Source organism: Microchirus variegatus (genome assembly GCF_963457635.1).
Source record: "Microchirus variegatus genome assembly, chromosome: 8".
Lineage (NCBI taxonomy): Eukaryota > Metazoa > Chordata > Actinopteri > Pleuronectiformes > Soleidae > Microchirus > Microchirus variegatus.
Genome location: NC_139809.1, coordinates 14027356 through 14048642, shown reverse-complemented (window position 1 = coordinate 14048642; position 21287 = coordinate 14027356). Strand labels below are relative to the sequence as shown.

At 40.7% G+C, this 21287-nt stretch overlaps 1 protein-coding gene across 1 annotated transcript; it reads right to left on the bottom strand.

Annotated features, from left to right (window-relative positions):
- Nucleotides 1-7581: 7581 nt before the first annotated feature.
- Nucleotides 7582-21017, bottom strand: LOC310930742 (protein-glutamine gamma-glutamyltransferase 2-like; the record flags this gene model as incomplete). The annotated part of the gene is made up of 17 exons (XM_083893783.1): nucleotides 7582-7750; nucleotides 8588-8721; nucleotides 8873-9033; nucleotides 9126-9255; nucleotides 9344-9489; nucleotides 10656-10717; nucleotides 11133-11256; nucleotides 12336-12462; nucleotides 16637-16776; nucleotides 16883-16986; nucleotides 17078-17210; nucleotides 18020-18197; nucleotides 18314-18442; nucleotides 19871-19989; nucleotides 20071-20295; nucleotides 20392-20562; nucleotides 20855-21017. 17 exons carry the CDS (start codon nucleotides 21015-21017, stop codon nucleotides 7582-7584), a joined length of 2415 nt encoding a protein of 804 aa, XP_083749909.1.
- Between the last annotated feature and the right edge of the window lie 270 nt (nucleotides 21018-21287).

Below are 21287 nucleotides of genomic sequence, written 5' to 3'. Positions count from 1 at the left end.
TTTCACAATATCAAGGTTATTAAATAACTTTTTTCCAGAAACACATAATGACTTCCATGGCAAAACATTTAAAAAGAGTGATGCGTCATTAAATAATATCAATTCTGATAACAGAATTCTAGTGAAGAGTAAATAGGAGAATGATTGTGAAATAAAAGGAGCTGGACTCGACAAGATAACATGACTGGTGCCGCACCCCTGTAAATTTTCATGATTTTCCTTTATAAATCATTGGTTGTTTGAATAAGAAATTTCAGTTAAATATATCATATAGGAGACACAGTGACATTTGAGAAGTGGAATAAAGTTTATATGATTTACAGAAAGTGTGCAAGAATTATTTAAACAAAATTAGGCATGTGCATAAGTTTAGGCACCAAAAAAAGAAACATTTTGTGCATCCTCCTTTTGCAGAAAAAACATCCTCTAAAAGCTTCCTATAGCTTCCAATTAGAGTCTGGATTCTGGCTGAAGGTATTTTGGACCATTCTTCTTTACAAAACATCTCCAGTTCAGTCATGTTTGATGGTTTCCGAGCATGGACAGTCCGCTTTAAATCACACCACACATTTTCAATAATATTCAGGTCTGGGGACTGAGATGACCATTCCAGAAAGTTGTATTTGTTCCTCTGCATGAATGCCTTAGTAGATTTTGAGCAGTGTTTAGGTTCGTTGTCTTGTTGAAAGATCCAGCACCGGCACAACTTCAACTTTGTCACTGATTCCTGGACATTGTTCTCCAGAATCTGCTGATATTGAGCAGAATCCATGCGACCCTCAACTTTAACAAGATTCCCAGTCCCTGCACTGGCCACACAGCCCCACAGCATGATGGAACTGCCACCTAATTTTACTGTAGGTAGCAAGTGTTTTTCTTGGAATGCTGTGTTCTTTTTCCACCATGCATAACGCCCCTTGTTTTGCCCAAATAACTCTATTTTAGTTTCATCAGTCCACAGCACCTTGTTCCAAAATGAAGCTGGCTTGTCCAAATGTGCTTTAGCATACCTCAAGCGACTCTGTTTGTGGCGGGTGCAGAGAAACTGCTTTTTCTGCATTACTCTTCCATACAGCATCTCTTTGTGTAAAGTGCGCTGAATAGTTGAACGATGCACAGTGACACCATCTGCAGCAAGATGATGTTGTACTTTCACTTTTATCACGATAAGACTCGGGGGTCGGAGGTCGTCACCATTGCATTGATGAACCTGCTGATGTAGACGGGGTCAAATCGGTTCAAGATGTCCATCTTTGAATTCTTCAGGGCATCGTTGGAGTCCAGAGTCCATTACATCGTTTTCAAACTGTAACAGACAGTAAACAGTAAGAGTGTGAGTCTGAGAGAAGGATGTCATGAGATTCAAGGACGGGAGGAAGAAAAGAAGACGCTTAGTGTTCACGGTCCATTGTGTAACAATTAGTAGAGCACAACAAACGTAATTTACAAACTACAGTTGCTTCACATCACAACTTTTCTCAAGAAATGCATAATGGCTTACATGTTAGAACATTTACAATGACTGATGCGTCATAAAATAATATCAATTCTGATAACAGAATTCTAGTGAAGAGTAAATAGGAGAATGATTGTGAAATAAAAGGAGCTGGACTCGACAAGATAACATGACTGGTGCCGCACCCCTGTTAATTTTCATGATTTTCCTTTATAAATCATTGGTTGTTTGAATAAGAAATTTCAGTGAAATAGAGACACAGTGACATTTGAGAAGTGGAATAAAGTTTATATGATTAACAAAAAGTGTGCAAGAATTATTTAAACAAAATTAGGCATGTGCATAAGTTTAGGCACCAAAAAAAGAAACATTTTGTACATCCTCCTTTTGCAGAAAAAACAGCCTCTAAACGCTTCCTATAGCTTCCAATTAGAGTCTGGATTCTGGCTGAAGGTATTTTGGATCATTCTTCTTTACAAAACATCTCCAGTTCAGTCATGTTTGATGGTTTCCGAGCATGGACAGTCCGCTTTAAATCACACCACACATTTTCAATAATATTCAGGTCTGGGGACTGAGATGACCATTCCAGAACGTTGTATTTGTTCCTCTGCATGAATGCCTTAGTAGATTTTGAGCAGTGTTTAGGTTCGTTGTCTTGTTGAAAGATCCAGCACCGGCACAACTTCAACTTTGTCACTGATTCCTAGACATTGTTCTCCAGAATCTGCTGATATTGAGCAGAATCCATGCGACCCTCAACTTTAACAAGATTCCCAGTCCCTGCACTGGCCACACAGCCCCACAGCATGATGGAACTGCCACCTAATTTTACTGTAGGTAGCAAGTGTTTTTCTTGGAATGCTGTGTTTGTTTTCCACCATGCATAACGCCCCTTGTTTTGCCCAAATAACTCTATTTTAGTTTCATCAGTCCACAGCACCTTGTTCCAAAATGAAGCTGGCTTGTCCAAATGTGCTTTAGCATACCTCAAGCGACTCTGTTTGTGGCGGGTGCAGAGAAACTGCTTTTTCTGCATTACTCTTCCATACAGCATCTCTTTGTGTAAAGTGCGCTGAATAGTTGAACGATGCACAGTGACACCATCTGCAGCAAGATGATGTTGTACTTTCACTTTTATCACGATAAGACTCGGGGGTCGGAGGTCGTCACCATTGCATTGATGAACCTGCTGATGTAGACGGGGTCAAATCGGTTCAAGATGTCCATCTTTGAATTCTTCAGGGCATCGTTGGAGTCCAGAGTCCATTACATCGTTTTCAAACTGTAACAGACAGTAAACAGTAAGAGTGTGAGTCTGAGAGAAGGATGTCATGAGATTCAAGGACGGGAGGAAGAAAAGAAGACGCTTAGTGTTCACGGTCCATTGTGTAACAATTAGTAGAGCACAACAAACGTTATTTACAAACTACAGTTGCTTCACATCACAACTGTCTCTATGCTTGTTTTATGTGCACAAAGACATCCATGAAAGTTTGTGAATTTGATTTATATAAATGTATATTTGATATTTATGTATAGAATTATCATGCAGTTTTACAACTTCAAGGTTATTACATGACTTTTCTCAAGAAATGCATAATGGCTTACATGGTAGAACATTTACAATGACTGATGCGTCATAAAATACTAAAAATTATGATAGCAGTCAGAATTCTAGTGAAAAGTGAAGTGGAAAACGATTGTGAAACAAGAGCTGGGAACGTGATTCACTTGACCTGCGATTGCATGACTGCACTATTGCACAATTATAACTATTTTACTGACTGGTGCAGGCAACGCGACCCTCACGTGGAGAATAAAGCAGTAGAAAATATTTTGTTTTAACGTTCTTCTTTTCAACGTTTAGTTTGAATTAGCGGTTTTGCTGGTTTTTATTCTTGTAAATGCTTTGTTTATTTCTTTTTGTGTTGTTTGTATTTGCCAATAATAAGTATTGTGTCAAAATATGCATAACTAGGCATGGGACGTTCCCACTTATATCACAAACTAGGGTGTCTACTGATACGATCATGGTCATTTTAGACCATTTATGAACTATAAAGCTGACACAAGACAAATGTGTAACAATTTGTAATAAATAATAATAATAAAACTAGCCTACGCTGTCGGGGGCCGACAGCAAGGGGTATATCCGCAAACTTGTCCAATCCTCAACTTTCCAATATACCCAAAGTATACGCACTCGCACCTGCCACTAACTGTTTTAATTAATTATTAATAAATTCAACAAAATAACTGTTAAATATTATAATATGATATAATGCTGACTACACTTTATACATGTTCAAAGTATCCATATAAACTCGATATTGAACACAGAATACCTGAACTCATACATTTCTCTCTAGTTTTTAATAAAACTAGTTAACCTATTATACCTTGTTAAATATTATGAATATTAAAATGCTAACCACACCTGCAATATCTTCAAAGTGTCCAAATTTCATGAAAAAGCATACACTATGTTTATTAAATTTCATGAAAAAGCATACAATATGTTCAAACTTTCCATTCAATGTAATGTTCTTTAATAAAGAAAATGGAGGCTTAACTATTTTTTATATGATAATTAATAAATGTATATTATAATGTAATAAAAATTATGAATAAGTGCTAAATAAACCCATGATATCCTCAGTGTGTCCAAATGAGCTCAATAATAAAGAAAAAATGCCTTAACTATTTTTTCTGTGTTCACTAATAAGTTAACCAGTTAACTTATTATGTAACTATTACCAATCATAGCCAAAGTAATAATGATTGTTCTTGTAGATAGTTGTTACATGAATCATTGTACAAAATTTGAAGGCAATATCTCCATCAGTCTGGAAGATAAAGCCGAAAATGTGTTTTTAGCATAATAAATTAATTAATTTGCTAATTAATAATAAAGCTACAAAGATAGGGATAATTCTCAGGTGGTATGTGATGCCCATGCAAAATTTGAAGCCAATACCTGCAATACTTTGGAAGATACAGGCGAAAATATGGTTTTTATATCATTAATTAATTAACTAACTAATTAATAATAATGGTAGACAGTTCAAAATCAATAGGGATCATCTACAGGGGGTATGTGACCCATTAAAAAAATAAGACAATTGAATCTCAAACGCCTTTCCAGTCATCGCGTTAACAGCTATAACCTTATCGTGGTGGAGGGGTTTGAGTATCAGTATGATCCTAGGAGCTTGTCCGGGGCTTAATGCCCCTGGTAGGGTCTCCCATGGCAAACAGGTCCTAGGTGACGGATCAGACTAAGAGCAGTTCACAAACCCTTATAAAGAAAAAGAAGACGTGTACGTCGCCCGGATTGGCGTCTCTGGGGCCCCACCCTGGGGCCAGGCCCGGGAGTGGGGCTCGCAGGCGAGTGCCTGGTGGCCCGGGACACGGCCGGGCTCAGCCCGAACGAGCGACGTGGGCGCCTCTCCAAGTGGGCTCACCACCTGCATGGAGGGCCATAAGGGGGCGGTGCAGTGTGATTTGGGTGGCAGTCGCCCGACGGCCCAATCGCGGGACAACAACTCTAGCTATGGGGACACGGAATGTAACCTCGCTGGGGGGGAAAGAGCCTGAACTGGTGCGAGAGGTGGAGCGGTACCGACTAGAAAAAGTCACCTCCACGCCCAGTTTGGGCTCTGGAACCCAACTCCTTGAGAGAGGCTGGACTCTCTATTACTCTGGAGTTGCCCAAGGTGAGAGGCGGCGAGCTGGTGTGGGCTTGCTTATAGCCCCCCAGCTCAGCCACCATGTGTTGGAGTTCTCTCCGCAGAACGAAAGGGTCGCGTCCCTCCGCCTTCGGGAGGGGGGGTAGGTGTCTCACTGTTGTTTCGGCTTACGGGCCAAAAGGCTGGAAAGTGCTCCAACCGGGGTCTCCATAGTTCTGGTGGGAGACTTCAACGCCCACGTGGGCAATGACAGTGTGACCTGGAGAGGCGTGATTGGGAGGAATGGCCTCCCCGATCTGAACCCGAGTGGTGTTTTGTTACTGGACTTCTGTTCTAGTCACAGTTTCAGTGACTGGCAACGCGTGGTTGCTCGGCAGCTGAGACTCTACTGACTGCAATGATTGGTAGACGACGGTAGGTATAAACATGATTTGCTGTCTGCAAAATATTTTTTTTAATGCAAATATTTTGTCTGTACTGTGCTTTTAGTGAGTTCAGTATGTTATATGAACATTATTCCTTAGTCTCTGTGACATATTTAGATTTATTACATAATGCACCTTTAACAAACCTCTTCTTCCTCTTGTTTGCGTGGTGTTCAGGTAATATAGTAAAAGGGAGAAGACACTTATTGAGTGGGAATTGTGGTAGATATATGGTATGTATATATATATATATATATATATATATATATATATATATACATGTTTTTTATATCTTAATTGTGTGTGCGTCAAAAATGTGTAAAAACATGTTAAAACTATTTGATGATTTATAGCAATGATGTTGCTAGGTCACCTGTCAATCAGGGACGCAGTATGAAAAGACACCATTGTACATTGATGGTCAGAACTCAGGATCATTGATCCCATGTGTTTTCTACAGCTGTGACTTTTTTTGGTGTGAATAGACAACCTTTTAACATGCTTCCAAATATCCAACCAGTCACGTTGATCACATGGCAGTAACTCAGAGCGTTTAGGAATGTAGACAATGGTGAAGACAATCTACAGGAGTTCAAACCGAGCATCACGGTGATTAACTCTACAGAGGGTTGCTGGTCACAGATGGTGCTAGAGTTTATAGAGAATGGTCCAAAAAAAAGAGAGAAAAAGATCCTATGAAATTATAGAAATGCTAAACTAACTCCATGGTGTGTAGAAAACCATCTCTGAACACACAGCTCATCAAACCATGAGGCAGAAGACCACACCATGTGTCCTGTGTACATAAAGTACTGGCCAAACTATCGGCCATCATGGACAACACCTCTCACCCACTGCACAAGACTGTTGGGGCCTTAAGAAGCTCCTTCAGTCAGAGACTGATGCACCCTAAGTGCAGGACGGAGCGGCTCCGCAGGTCGTTCATTCCCACTGCTGTCCGTCTGTACAACAGTGTGCAAACCAAATAACTATGTTTGTGTCACTGCTGTATTAGTCTGATATTGTTTACAGTTTTTGTTCCTCGTTTTAGCTGGTCTGTTAAGTTATTGTTTACAGTTTTTTGTTTTTTGTTTTTAACTGGTCTGTTTAGTTATTGTTTACAGTTTTGTTGTTTTGTTTTTAACTGGTCTGTCAAGTTATTGTTTACAGTTTTGTTTTTTTGTTTGAACTGGTCTGTTAAATTATTGTTACAGTTTTGTTTTTTTGTTTATAACTGGTCTGTTATGTTTATTGTTTACAGTTCAGTTTCTTGTTTTTAACTGGTCTGTTAAGTTATTGTTTACAGTTTTTGTTTTTTTTACTGGTCTGTTAAGTTATTGTTTACAGTTTTGTTCCTTGTCTTTAGCTGGTCTGTTTAGTTATTGTTTACAGTTGTTGTCCTGTTTGTCTTGTTTGCCTAGATTTGTCTTATTTTTACCTGAACCTAATACGCACCTTATTTACATTCACTCTTATCTTATTTCTTTCTATGTACAGTTTTTATAACATTGTGTAATTGTTAATCTGTATACGGAGCTGCTGAAACCCTGTTCTCTATCTTAGCTATCTTATCTTATCTTAATAAAGAGGTCATTGAGTGTATGTGTTACATAATGTAGAGTTAATCTCCTCATTATCATCACAGTCACAACAAAGCCAGACCTGTGTCTCTTTAAATTGTGTTGGGATCCTCAGATCAGTTGTTATAAAGATTTTCCACTACATATGTGACATATTATCACTTTGAGCAAAGTCATTAAACCATGCGAAATGTTTATTAAATTCATGTTTAGGTTAAATTGGGATTGGAAATAGTGCAATTTTTTTTTAAATTAAATTAAGAGTAATAATGAGATGAAGGAAATACATGCAGTCAAGAAAAACGTTCAAATAAACAAAAGACATTGATCAGGGATATTTGATTCTGTGCACCTAATCATAGTGTCAGGCATATATAAGTGAGGAATGATCTACTTTTCTGTGTCTGGTTCAGTCAGCTGAAATTCTCTCAGTTCAACAGGACTCTGCTTGTCCTCTTGTGGACGACCACAGTTGCGACTCCCTTCACGTCCTTCAGCCTGTCAGAGTCAAAGTCCACCAGGATCTTCCTCACTCCGACCCTCAGGGGTAAGAAGTCACATTTGACAGAAACTTTGGAGCCTGAGAGAATGTCACCACTGAATGAGGGGAAAAAAGGTTTTGTCAGGACCCTGTGAGTTTATTCTCTTGATTTTTATCTTAATATATCCTGGGGTCCTGGGAACCCACTGCCCTGCATGTTTTAGAAGTTTCCCTGCTCCAAAACACCTGATTCACATAAATGGGTCGTTATCAGGCTTCTGCAGTGGTTGCTGATGAGCTGACTATTTGATTCAGGTGTGCTGGTGCAGGGAAACATGTAAAACACAGGCAGGGCGGTGGTTTGCCAGGACCAGTGTTGAGAAACACTGGCCTAATCCACACACAATCAGAACTTTTCCGATATAATCTCCTTTTTCTCGGTTCATAAAATGTTTGTTGTTTGTACACGACACCTCCCCAAAATGACCCCAAACACTGCCAAATGCAGTGACGCGTGACGTTTAAAGAACTGGTTTCGTGAAGACAGCATTTTAGGTCTCCACAGAACCCCAGTTCCAAGTGGATGAAAACCTGACACGATACTTAAACTTGTTCCTGTGTGTGCAGGCCCTTATTCAGTCAGTGTGTTTACACAAAAGCCCACAAGCAAGTACGAAAACACATGGAACCACAGCGTGATCCATCTCGCCGTTCACCGTTTGTTTTTCTACGACGTAAAAGGTCAACAGGAAACTGATTCAATACGTACTAGCTTACGGAGAGATAAAGCTCCACCTATGGAGGCGGAGTCAGACATACCCGGTCAGTAAATCAACATATTTGTAATCTGCAAGTTGTTCGATTGCCTGACTCAGTCGAGCTTGTGATCCACTCGTTAACTAAAGCAATATTCTACGGTGTAAGGACATGTGTCTGTCTTGTCCAACACTTACTCCACATGGATCTGTGTGGCAGGGAGACCGTGGCCCTCCACAGAGAAGACGCCACCCTTCAGTGGGACAGGCAGTGGATTGGTGAAGGAGATGTAGGCTGTCGCGTTCTCTTTCTGGTAAACCGTTCCCGGCACCTGGACACAAATGGGACAACTCAGTGTTTTTGTGGAAGAACATTGTGCACATGGTGCATTCCAGTCGGAGTTGGAAGTCGGAGTTTTCAAGTTGAAGGGGGATAATCTGACAAAGCTCATGAAAGTGTGTTTGTGCACTGTGTGCGCTCACCTCTACGAGGATTTCAGGTGTGCTCAGTAGGATGTTGATCATGGCGAAGATGGAATTGTCCTCGCCTGGACCCTCTAACAACACTTTCACTCTGATCAGATTGTGCTCAGAGACACACTTGGCGTAATCGTCGTAGCGTAGACGCAGCACTTCCTTGTGGGCTGAACACACGACATTAAAGAGTAAAATAAAACATTAATTCTGCCGTGAAATAACAAATGAATGACGCAAAAATACTGTTACGGTAACTGACTGTTATTAGCTGGCACAGCAACGTCGGTCTCATGTTTCTGGCACTCGCCACAGCACAGAGAGTTGTAGGTGATGGCCTCAGCCACAATGGTCAACTTCCCTTCGGTGTTGTTGCTTCCATCATTGTTCACCTGTGGACAGAAGGGATTCTCCTTTAGTGAAAAGAAAACACACCCAACAACCATCCATCCATCGCTCCATCTTTCCATCCATCCATACCTCAACGATCACATCGAAGTCGGTCCCAAATACAGGCTGGATGCGTTTGATCGTCAGATGCAGCTGTTCTGGTTCTGCACGGCCAAAGATTGGCTCAGAGACTCGTCGCCCCGTCTTCTCATACGCTTCTCTCTCCTCTTTGGAGCCTGTGGAGAAGAAGATGCCGGTCAGAGACAACATAATCCTGACTGGGATGAGTCAACACGTATGACCCTGAGAAGATACAAGAGGAAGTCTTTGGGTTGGACCCAATTATGAACAACGTACATGTAGTGTCTAATAAATGAAGAACAGAGATCTGGTAGACTTTCTTCTTACAAGAGGCGTACAAGAGCACACGTAATGTCACAAATAAGATTTTTTCCGTGAACCTGACTCCATTTCGTACAAATCAGTAAACAGGCCAAAGGATGTGGTAGCTCTCTCTCTCATGTTATAATCTGTTCATTCATTGGTACTAAAACAATGAATGCATGAACAATGGTCACCTAAATCCAGAATCACTATTTGGCAGCAGGCATTTTATTACAAATGGGAACATCCATCCATCTTCTACCGCTTTATCCTCCAAATGAGGTTCGCTGTGCTAATCTCAGGTGAAAGGCTGGGCCACACCCTGGAAAGGCCACAAGTCCATTACAGGTAACGGTCAATTTCGAATATCCAATTTATCGAATGCCCATATAGCATGTTTTGGGACTATGGTACACTCTTAGAAATAAAAGTGCTAAGTAGAACCATATAATGTTCTTCGGCTTGTCCTCATAGGAAAACCCTTTTTGGCTCCAGGTAGAACCTTTTTATAAAGGTTCCACCTGAAACCCTTTTGGAGGGTTCCACCAAGAACCCCTTTAAAACCCTTTATTCAGGAAAGGGGTTTTAAAGGGTTCTTTAAAGGGTTTTTCAGAAGCAAATGGTTCCAGGTAGAACCTCAGCCCTTGTTGAAGGACCATTTTGGAACCCTTATTTCTATAAGAGTGTAGGAAACCTGAGAACTCTGGAGAAAACCCATGCACACACGGGGAGAACATGCAAACTCCATGCAGCAAAGCTCTTGTTCTGACCAGGTCACAAACACGTTGGCTTCTTCAAGTTACAAAAATACAGACCCTTATGACTAAAGGGTGTGAAGTACGAACTTCAAACCACACTGAGTGCTTTCTTCAACCAGTGGAGTCGCCCCCCTGCTGGCCATTTATCATATTTTAACTTCTGTGTATGAATAATCTTACATACAGCCCCTTTAACAGTATACACACTGAACTAAATACATGTGATTATGAACTATGGTTTTTATAAAATCTCAACTAACCTTCAGGATATTTGTAGTGGTTGGTGACATCTTCTCTGACGTTGCGGAAAGCGTCCTTGGTGCTGTTACGGAAATTTTGTATTGATATCGTATAAATGTAAAAGTATGAACTGTAGTGACCTAAGATCAAGGGACCATTTGCTATTTTGTTTTACACACAGGGGTTTGAGTCGTAAACACCCTATCTTCCTCTTTCCCAATGGGGGGTCTACCTGATTCCCTCTCTTCCCGTGGGAGGGAGGAAACCTTTTGTTCTGCTCTGTCTGTGTGGGGGGGGTCATACCCACTAGACAGGTTAACTAGAGAGGTTTTCCATTGATTCAGCAGTCTTCGCGGGGTGACTTAATCTGCAAGTTGCTTCGTGATTGCTCTTTCTGTACAGAAATAAACTCTTGTTTGATTCCTGAGCTGGCTCCAACATCCATCTTTTACCAAATTATCCTGACATTTTGGCGCAACAACGTGGGACCCCGATACCTGTCCCTCTCTTCACAACGGTGGACCTGAAGACCTTGCAAGGTGGAGAAAAGAAACATTTCTCCAGAAAAGACCTCCACCTCGGGGCTCTTAAAGCTCCGTTTGGTCAGGGAGGCCAGGTCCCCTGAAGAGTGGGACAGTGACGGTGACCAACCAGAGAGGGGTGACGGACCAGCCAGGGAGTCAAACAATCAAAAAGGTAAGACACGTGTCGTGTATGTATTGTGAGGGGCCAAATCGTTTGGAAATTTAATTTTGGATTGGGTGAAACAGATACTGGTTCATTTGGCTTCAAGATCAAACATAGTGAGGGCCAGATCATTGGAGAATTAGTCTCAGGGGGGTTTGAAAAAAAACCCTCGTCTGGTACCAAGATTTAGAAATATCTCATGAGGACCAAATCATTGGAAACTTAATTTCAGGGGGGTTTGAAAAAAAACCCTTGTTTGGCACCAAGATTGAATGTATACGTGAAGAGCCAAATCATTGGAAACTTAATTTGAGGGGGTTGAAAAAAACTCTCGTTTGGCTTCAAGAACGGGTGGTCTGTTATTTGGAAGGACAGCATAGTCAAACTAATCCCGAAGTCTCGACTGCGTCAAAATAAAAAGAGAAGGAAAGAGTCAGGGACTCTATACAATGGATGAGGTTAAGAAGATAGAAGAAGAAGATAAAACTTTGTGGTAACGAGAATGAAACTTTGTGGTGACTTATTCAGTGTCTTAAATATCCTCTGTGGATATTACAAGGGTGCGTTGCTCGGAACGAATGTGTCGTACAAACCACCTGGCTGAAAAGATTATCCAAAGTTAGTGTATGTTTGATAAAGATCCAAATGTGTGTATGAAAAATCAGGATGTGTGAAACAGTTTGAGTATGTGTGAAACAGGTTGAGTGTGTGAGAATAAGAAAAAAACAAAGTTAAGAAAAAGAAGTTGAAAACCGAAGAAGATAGCCCATTGTAAGTGATATCACGCCCATTCGATGAATGGTAGGTAAAACCGGTAAAATAAAAAAAGCAGGTTAAAAAAAATTAAATAAAAATAAAAAAGTATAAAAATGGGAAACTGTAACAGTTACAAATGTTGTGAACCTGACGAGGTTCAATTTAAAGGAGATGAGACAATGTACAGAAGGAATTGAGAAAAGACAGGAAGAAGAGATGCAGGATGTTATAAATTTAATTCTGTTTTTAACTCCAACTGAGATAGACAGGAGAATGACGCCTCTGGGTCTCCATCCCCCGTGCATCGGCACTCAACACCTCCAGCCCAGGCCTCTGCTCCAATCTCTCCCCCTCCTTCTCACTCTGCACCTCCTCTCTCCGTTCCTGCACATACCGGAAGTGTCACAGGAAGTCCGAAAGCGACAAGGTCAGATAAGTGGTGTGAAAAGTTGAAAAGTATGCTAATGCATTTTCTGATGTGTATTTCTGAGACAACATCAGTCGTGGAGGCAGGAGAGGAGGAGGAAGAGGAGGAGGACGAGGAGGATGGAGAATTGATGGAGATGAGAGCTGCTACAATTGTGGCAAATTTGGACATTGGGCTCGACAATGTAAGGCTCAAAAAGGCAGAGGTCAAGGAGGCTGGAGGGGGGAAGGAGAAAGGAGACCCAGATGAGTTGAGGATTCATCAGAATGACTTGACAATAAACAGGTTATGCACCTACACACACACGTACACACCAGAACCTAGAAGATGAGGAAGTTTTTTAGTGTTTTATTGTGCATGGTAATCATGTGCTTTTGGAGGTTTTTGGATGTTGAATAGACTGTTATAAAATGATGAAGTTGTTTGAGAAGCAAGGAAGAGTAAGTTGATTGGGACATACTGTGGAAAGTAGTGAGAGTGAAAAGAATAAGTTAAAGTTGAAGTTGAGATATGATTAAAATGTTGAATAAAATACATACAAATAAAAAAAAGTAAAAACAACAGTAACAATAAATTAACACATTAATTAATTAAATAAATAAATAATAGGAACTGTGTATTTAGTTATAAGAACTATATATTTCTTGTTACTATGGAGGTGATGATGTGTGGCTGGGGCTGAGTTAGCTCAGCTTAATTTGTTCCTGTGTTTTATATGATGCATGAGATGGTTAATGAGAGGAAGATTGTCTAGGATGGAGTGTCCCTGATCAAGACAGTCCTTAACAGCTCTTGATAAGTGTGGTTTATGTAGAATACGTGTAAATTTAAGGAAAACAACAAATGGTCAAATTGTGGCTGAAGAATCACATGTGCTTCAAAGTCTTTTTCTGAGGTTGCATTTGCATTTTTAGTTATATTTATTCTGTCGTACAGTTACATCTGGCCCTATGAGGGCAACCAGTATGCTGATGTGGCCTATAGTGGAAATAAGTTTGACACCTCTGATGTAGAGCATGAATGTGAATGAATGGGAGAGTTCAAGCTGTGCAAGAGTGCTTTGAAAGGCCCAGTGGACGAATGGAAATAGTTTTTAAGTTGAAGGTGTGACAAGATTTTGTTTGATTTGCAAATGGCTTTGTCTCATTGTAGACAAGAGATGTGTGTTGGTGGATGTTGTTGATGTGACCATAATAAGTAAAGTAATCTACAATTAGGCTAGGAGATAATAAGGGTCATGAGGAACGACATAGGACGCTATGTTGTTTCTAATGAATCGCCAAGAGAGGAGAAATCGGGGACGCTCTTTTTCTTCTCAAAGCCTTGGGTGCACTCATATTGACCAAATAAATATCTTTTGATAATTTTGGATATTATAAAGAACAATTAGATACATTTGATATAGGTATAGTGGATGACTACCTGATTCAATCTGTGAATCCACTAACAGATCTGACTGACTTATAGGAAACTGACTCTGCAGAAATAACTTTGAGTGTATGTGTCTTTGTAAATAATGTGAGGAGTGTCTTGGAGAGTTTAAGGTTGTCTGAAGTATGTTGATATTTAAACTTAGTACAAGGTCAAAGGAAAGATTAACGGTATTTCAATTGTTGGTGATGTAAGTTTTTGTAAATGTTATTTTAGTGATGTATAATGATGTAAGTGGCAATTGGGAAATCAATGTGCAGTGAGAATGGTTGTTTTTGTTGTGATTTGGAGCAGTGTTCTTTTCACTGGCTTAGTGAGAAATGAAACTTGAAGACTCTCTGTGAAGTAGGAGTGGTTATCCATATGTTACTCTATTATCATGTTTCTCTGACATTTGCTCACTCCCCCTGAGTGGTGTGAAACTTCACACTCTCCTTTGAAAAGGAGAAAGAACAAGATTTAAAGCCACTGTAAGTAAGCTACACATACAATTCAAATGTGGAGATTTACTAAAAAGATTTGGATATAGAAATTTAAACATTTTTAGCAGATTAACTAATGCCTGGTTTGAACAAAATTAGGTATTTAATTTAAACGTTTGAAGAAATAAATCTTAAGATTTTTTTTTTAGGTCTTTAAGGAACATGCTGACTTCATGAAGGACATCATAAAGATTACAAAGCTCAGGATACAAGTGAAGGTAAAATAACGAAAGTAAGGGGACTTAGAATTAGTAATAATGTGCACAGAGTAAATCTGTGCAAGGGGGGAGAACAATAATGGAAATACATATTGAAATAATATAATTCAAATTTAAAATTTTGGAAAAATGAAATAAATGTAATGGAAGATATGATAAATTATACATTTGTTATCTTTGGTGGTAGTTTAATACTCCACTGAGAATTCCATTACCAGATCGAGAGTTGAAATATTTAGTTATGAATCGTGTAGTCATTAGTAAAAATAAAGTAATAACTGATAGTCTGTCATTTGATTGTAATAGCACCATTGGATAACCTAGAGAGAGAGAGAGAGCAGTTGGTAAAACAAATTGAGAAAGATGTTTTTGGAATTTGGAAAGAGTGGAAGTTTAAACTCCTAGCCAGGGAATTATGTATATTGAATGTTGGAAATTGAGGTGTGAATATAGAAGTGAGTGGTTGGTTGTCATTACCGTTGATAATTTTAAAGTTAAGGTTTGGTTGATACAATTAATGCAACAGTGATTTAACAAAATTTTATGAAAAGTGTACTACCAAAACACTAAACTGATTATGTTTGGATAACTGCATGTTAAATCACAGTACTAACACTGCATGGAATGCTAACAGGTGAACTTATGCTAACACAGCTGCAGAAAGGACTCACTGTTTTAAAGATTGCAATGTACTGAATATTAAATAACCCACATTAGATGACTGCCCTTCATAGGCTAGTCCATAGGTTTGCTTTACTTTCAGAAAAGATGGTGGAAGCTCAGCTTGAGACAAGGAAGTTGAGTGGCTGCGGCTGCTGTGAACCAGTGTACCCGAGAGGGGTGCAAAGGAAGTGGAAGAGCCAATAAGAGGAGGAGCTTGAACTGTGATGATAACAACATCATCAGCAGTTTAGTCTGAAGGAGCATGGCATTGTGTCAACTGAGCAAGTACAAGGAACTGTACAACAAGCTCAAGAGCAGAATTTGGTCTGAAAGTGATGCAAAAATATAGGGAAAACGTTGACTGTATGAAAGCAACAGCTCATACAGCAGTGGGCCCTGAACGTCAGTAACAGGAAAACTGATTCAACATAGTCTGGACATTTCAGGAGACAACACGACTGAAGTTTTAACATTCAAATTTACCGGATGACATGTGTGAATGTTTGTAATTTTGTGTTTATGTTCAAAGGGATTGTTAGATTGTAAGGATGTTTTATGTTTTGTTTTGACGGAAACAATGTTTGATTTTTTAAATGATGCTTATTTTGTGTATGATTACTGTTTCTTGTAACATGGAGTACCTGTGTGTGGTTGCCGGGGCAGCGGAACCGTGAGAGAGTTTCCCTTTCTGAAAGGATAATGGATAAATAGAATGTTTTGAACTGCTCGAAAGGGTTTTCGCTCTCACACTCTACAAAATTTATGCTATAATTATGCTTAAAATCAGCATAAACAGGAGGGATATGTTACGGAAATTTTGTATTGATATCGTATAAATGTAAAAGTATGAACTGTAGTGACCTAAGATCAAGGGACCATTTGCTATTTTGTTTTACACACAGGGGTTTGAGTCGTAAACACCCTATCTTCCTCTTTCCCAATGGGGGGTCTACCTGATTCCCTCTCTTCCCGTGGGAGGGAGGAAACCTTTTGTTCTGCTCTGTCTGTGTGGGGGGGGTCATACCCACTAGACAGGTTAACTAGAGAGGTTTTCCATTGATTCAGCAGTCTTCGCGGGGTGACTTAATCTGCAAGTTGCTTCGTGATTGCTCTTTCTGTACAGAAATAAACTCTTGTTTGATTCCTGAGCTGGCTCCAACATCCATCTTTTACCAAATTATCCTGACAGGTGCTGATGTTCTTCCCCACCCAAATCTTGTTTTCTAATTTCTAATGACAACAGTCATCATCATCATCTTAATTATCATCATCATCATCATCATCATCCTCATGTTATCATCAGTTAAGACAAAAGTCCTTGTGAAATTAACATTTACCCTCTCCAGTTTATTGTATTTTTTCATCCACATCACAATATCAGCGTTCACCTCGGCGAAGACAAACCGAGCGTCATATTTCACGCCCACATTTCCCTCCTTGATGGCTCTAACAGGACACGGGCCACAGCGATACATACCTGAGGGACACATGTTTTTGAACATGAAGCAATTCCTGAAACATCAGATGTCAGACAGAGTAATTTGGTAACTCAAAGAGAGCAAAGAGAGAAATCATTCATGTACCTTCACTCCGTTCTTGAGGGGTGGAGTCCATAGCCTGCCAGCCATCATTTCCTTTGGGAAGATCGTCTCTTCTCATAATGGATTCAACCCAAATGTGGAAGTTCCTGGAATCACAAGATCAGAAATAATTCATAGTTTTCATCATTTTAAACTTCTCTCCTTGTTGTGTGTGTTTGTGTGTGTGTGAGATCATACCAGATACTGTCTTTCTTGCTAACGAACTCCAACCTTTCATTGATCAAAGTGTCAACAGAAAGGTTTCCATCAGTATCATGGGCTGACTCGAAGTTAGTGATGACGCGTGTTGGGATTCCAAGTAAACGCAGCACTGTGAGGATAAAAGCCAGACTGAGACATTTCCTTTCCCTTCCTTTCAAGATTTTAGGCTTGTTTTCAATCAGTGAAGCAGACTTCATTCATATAGCACTTACTACAATCAAAACATTTTTGATTGTAGTAAGTGCTATATGAATGAAGTCTGCTTCAACTTTCAACTGAAAGTTTAAAACAGGTTTTTGTTTTTACTCTTTGTACACTACCGTTCAAAAGTTTGGGGTCACTTAGAAATGTCATTTTTTTCAATGAATATAACATTAAATGAATCAGAAATACACTCTATACATTGTTAATGTGGTAAATGACTATTCTAACTGCAAACGTCTGGTTTTTAATGGAACATGTACATAGGTGTATATAGGCCCATTTCCAGTGTTCTAATGGTACATTGGGTTTGCTAATGGCGTTAGAAGGCTATTGGATGATTAGAAAACCCTAGAAAACCCTTGTGCAATGATGTTAGCACAGCTGAAAACTGTTATAAAACTGTTATAACTTATTATTTTTAATAGAAATCATTATTTCTAATCTTGTCAATGTCTTGACTATATTTTCTATTCATTTTGCAACTCTTTTGATGAATAAAAGTGTGAAATGGAAAATAATTGCATAGGTACTACTTTTGAACGGAAGTGTATAATGATTAAAAGCCCAAAATATCTTCAGAAAAATTTGCAAATATATACACAAACATGTCTGTACTGTTCCTTTACCTTTAATAAACATGATGTTCATTCCTTCACTGAAAACACTTAATCTTAATCTTATCTTAAGAGCAGGTGTTTTGGAATCATGCCTCACCTGTGCAGGCGACACCAGCAAACACCCAACACTGTCCATATTTCACTGGCCTGAAGCCGCTCTTGCTCCATCTTCTGAGGATCTCCACGCTGCCGGTCCATCGATCTGGTCGGACCCCACCATCATAAGGCTCTTTCCAGCTACCTTGCAACACACCTCTGTCATCGTTAGAGTTCACCTGCAGAGATGGAGACAACGCGAGGAGGAGGTGAATCACTGCACGAAGCACTGGCTCATGTGTCTTCTTTTATCAGGAGGTGAATCGAAGCACAACTGAGTGTCAGAGGTCGTCACCATTGCACTGATGATCCTGCTGACGTAGACGGGGTCAAATCGGTTCATGATGTCCATCTTTGAATTCTTCCAGGCATCTTTGGAGTTGTCCAGAATTTGAAAACAGATGTCCAGCACGTCGTCTTCAAACTGTAACAGACAGTAAACAGTGAGCGTGTGAGACTGAGAGAAGGATGTCATGAGATTCAAGGACGGGAGGAAGAAAAGAAGATGCTGAGTGTTCACAGTCCAACAGAGCACAACGTCATCTACGAACTACAGTGAGCTCCACATCACAACAGTCTCTACTCTTGGCTTATGGGGACGAAGACGTTCTTCATTTACATTGTCAAAGCCCTTGAACGCTTTTGCAAATCGCCCTAAATAGACATGAGTCATTGAAAGTTCTTGAATTTTGTGCAAGAAAGAAGTTAAGGTGATATTTAGGTAAAATTTCCCTTGTTTGTTATGACACTGCCTACTGTTCCATGCCCTGCATTACAAGGGTGTACGTTTCATGGGAAATGCAAGTTCCAAGATCTCTGTGTCACCGAAGAAAATCGCAAAGACTGACTTTGACCAAGGTCCGAAGGACAGTCACTTGTCCAGATGCAGAGTGTTCTGCAAATCAATAAAAGTGGACGCAATCATGGGCAAAGCAGCTCTTGAAGGTTGCCCACCCATTTTAAAATGTGTCAGCACATTTGGTCCTTGAATTTTAGGGAATTTAATTGGAAAGTCCTTGACAAATCCTTGAATTTGATGCCAACCAAGGTGTGGGAACCCTGAATTATACACTTACGCTGCGTTTAAACAGAACAGAATGTGAGCTGTTCTCTGTGTACGTGAGGCGAGGTTACACCACCTCCCGTTTGTGTGTGTGTCATCTATCTGTTTGCTGGTCTGGCAAACACCGTCTCCCTGTTTGTCTTCCCCTCTGTCCTCCCAGAGGACTGTGAAGGGACAAACCCTTGTTTGTGTGGTCTGGCTACATTCTGACACCTCCTGACCAGAACTGTCCTCCAGCCAACAAACTGATTTCCCCATCCAGGCAAAGCCCCGGCGTGTTTATTATGGGGAAGTGAGGACATTATGGTAAAGTGAGGACATTATGGAAACGTGAGATCATTATGGGAAAAGAATACATTTGTCCTTATTTGGCTAACTATTTAATCCTCTCCGAAAGACTTGTGTTACCCCTTGACTACTCACACCCCACACAAGACAATCCAGACTCTTTTCATGTGTCGTTCCAGGCTGCTGGAATGACCTACCGAGCATTACCAGAACAGCCCCTGTCTATCTTCAAGAAGCTCCTGAAAACCCAGTTCTTCCGAGGGCAGTGTGAAGAAAGGGACTTGGACTTTTGAATTAAAATCGTATACTGCTCAAACTGTTTTTCCAGGATCTCCCACTCCACCTTTAACTGTATTGCTGCTATCTTGTCCAGGTCTCAATTGTAAAAGAAATCTATGAGGGTCCTCAACATGAACGCTGTGCAGTAGCAGTTCAGATATGAGTCACTTCAGTCTGGTAATGTGAACAAAGTCAGAGAAAGACAGAGTGTCAGTGAGTTACCTGTCCGAAATTCCAGTGTTTTTCTCGGATGTAATCCCACTGACCCACGTAAATGATTCCATCTTCATTCAGGATATACTCCTTGAGCAGTCTTTCATCAGGGAGGTACACAGCGTCGTCTGTTTAACACACAACATTTTGAATTATGTCACTGTGTTGAGATCTTTCATTATTTGGTGTTTGGATGAAAAGCAAAATACCTTTGCACCATGGGTTAAAGAGCAGGGGGAATCCCATTCGGTCCGTCTTGGCTAGTGTCCGTCCGTCCTGCGAAACAAATGAAACCACCAGACTGTACTGTCCAATGATGGCGTCTGCTGGACTGTACACAGTCAGCAGCAGGTCACCCTGAGCCTTCTGCTGACTGAACCGCCACTTGTCACTGGGCCTGTTCTGAACCTTGATAATCACCTCATCTTTCTTACCTGAAAAATAATAACATAAATATTAATTTAATTTGTGCATACATATAAATAAACATCAAATCCAACAGGGTTTTCCAGGGTTTGGGTTGTACTCACCAAGGTACAGGACCAGTTCCATGTGGTCTTTAGGGGTCACAGAGCGAGGGATCTTAAAAGTTATGGAGAAAGGAAGACCCCTGCGCACGATCAATCGATTTCGAGCGATCTCCCTGGTGCGATGATCCAGGTTGTTTTCATGACTTCTCACTGCCACATTGGAAATCACACCTAACAGGATGCACAGAGGTGACGTTAACCAGTTATTTTACAGTTCGGTCTCTTAATGGCATTGCAATTGACATTACATCACATATTCCATCCATCTTCTACCGCTTATCCGAGGTCGGGTCGCTGGGGTACTAGCTTAAGCAGAGAATCCCAGACTTCCCTCTCCTTTGTCCAGCTCTTCTGGGGGAATCCCAAGGCGTTCCCAGGCCAACCGAGAGACATAGTCTCTCCAGTCAGTCCTGCGTCTTCCCTGGGGAATCCTCCCAGTGGGACGTGCCCGGAAACACCTCACCAGGGAGGCGTCCAGGAGGCATCCTAACCAGGTTCCCCAGCCACCTCATCTGGCTTCTCTCAATGCGGAGGAGAAGCGGTTCTACTCTGAGACTCTCCTGGATGACCGAGCTTCTCACCCTATCTCTTAGGGAGAGCGCAGACACCCTGCAGAGGAAACCCATTTCGGCCGCTAGTATCTGTGATCTCGTTCTCTCAGTCACTACCCACAGCTCATGACCATAGCTGAGGATAGGGGGTTAGATCGACCGGTAAATTGAGAGCTTTGCCTTTTGACCAAGCTCTGGCACCGGTCGTACAGCATCCCACACTCCTGGAGCACTCCCACAGGAGTCCCCGAAGGACACGATCGAACGCCTTATCCAAATCCATGTAGACTGGTTGGGCAACTCCCATGCACCCTCCAGGACCCTGCCAAGAATATAGACCTGATC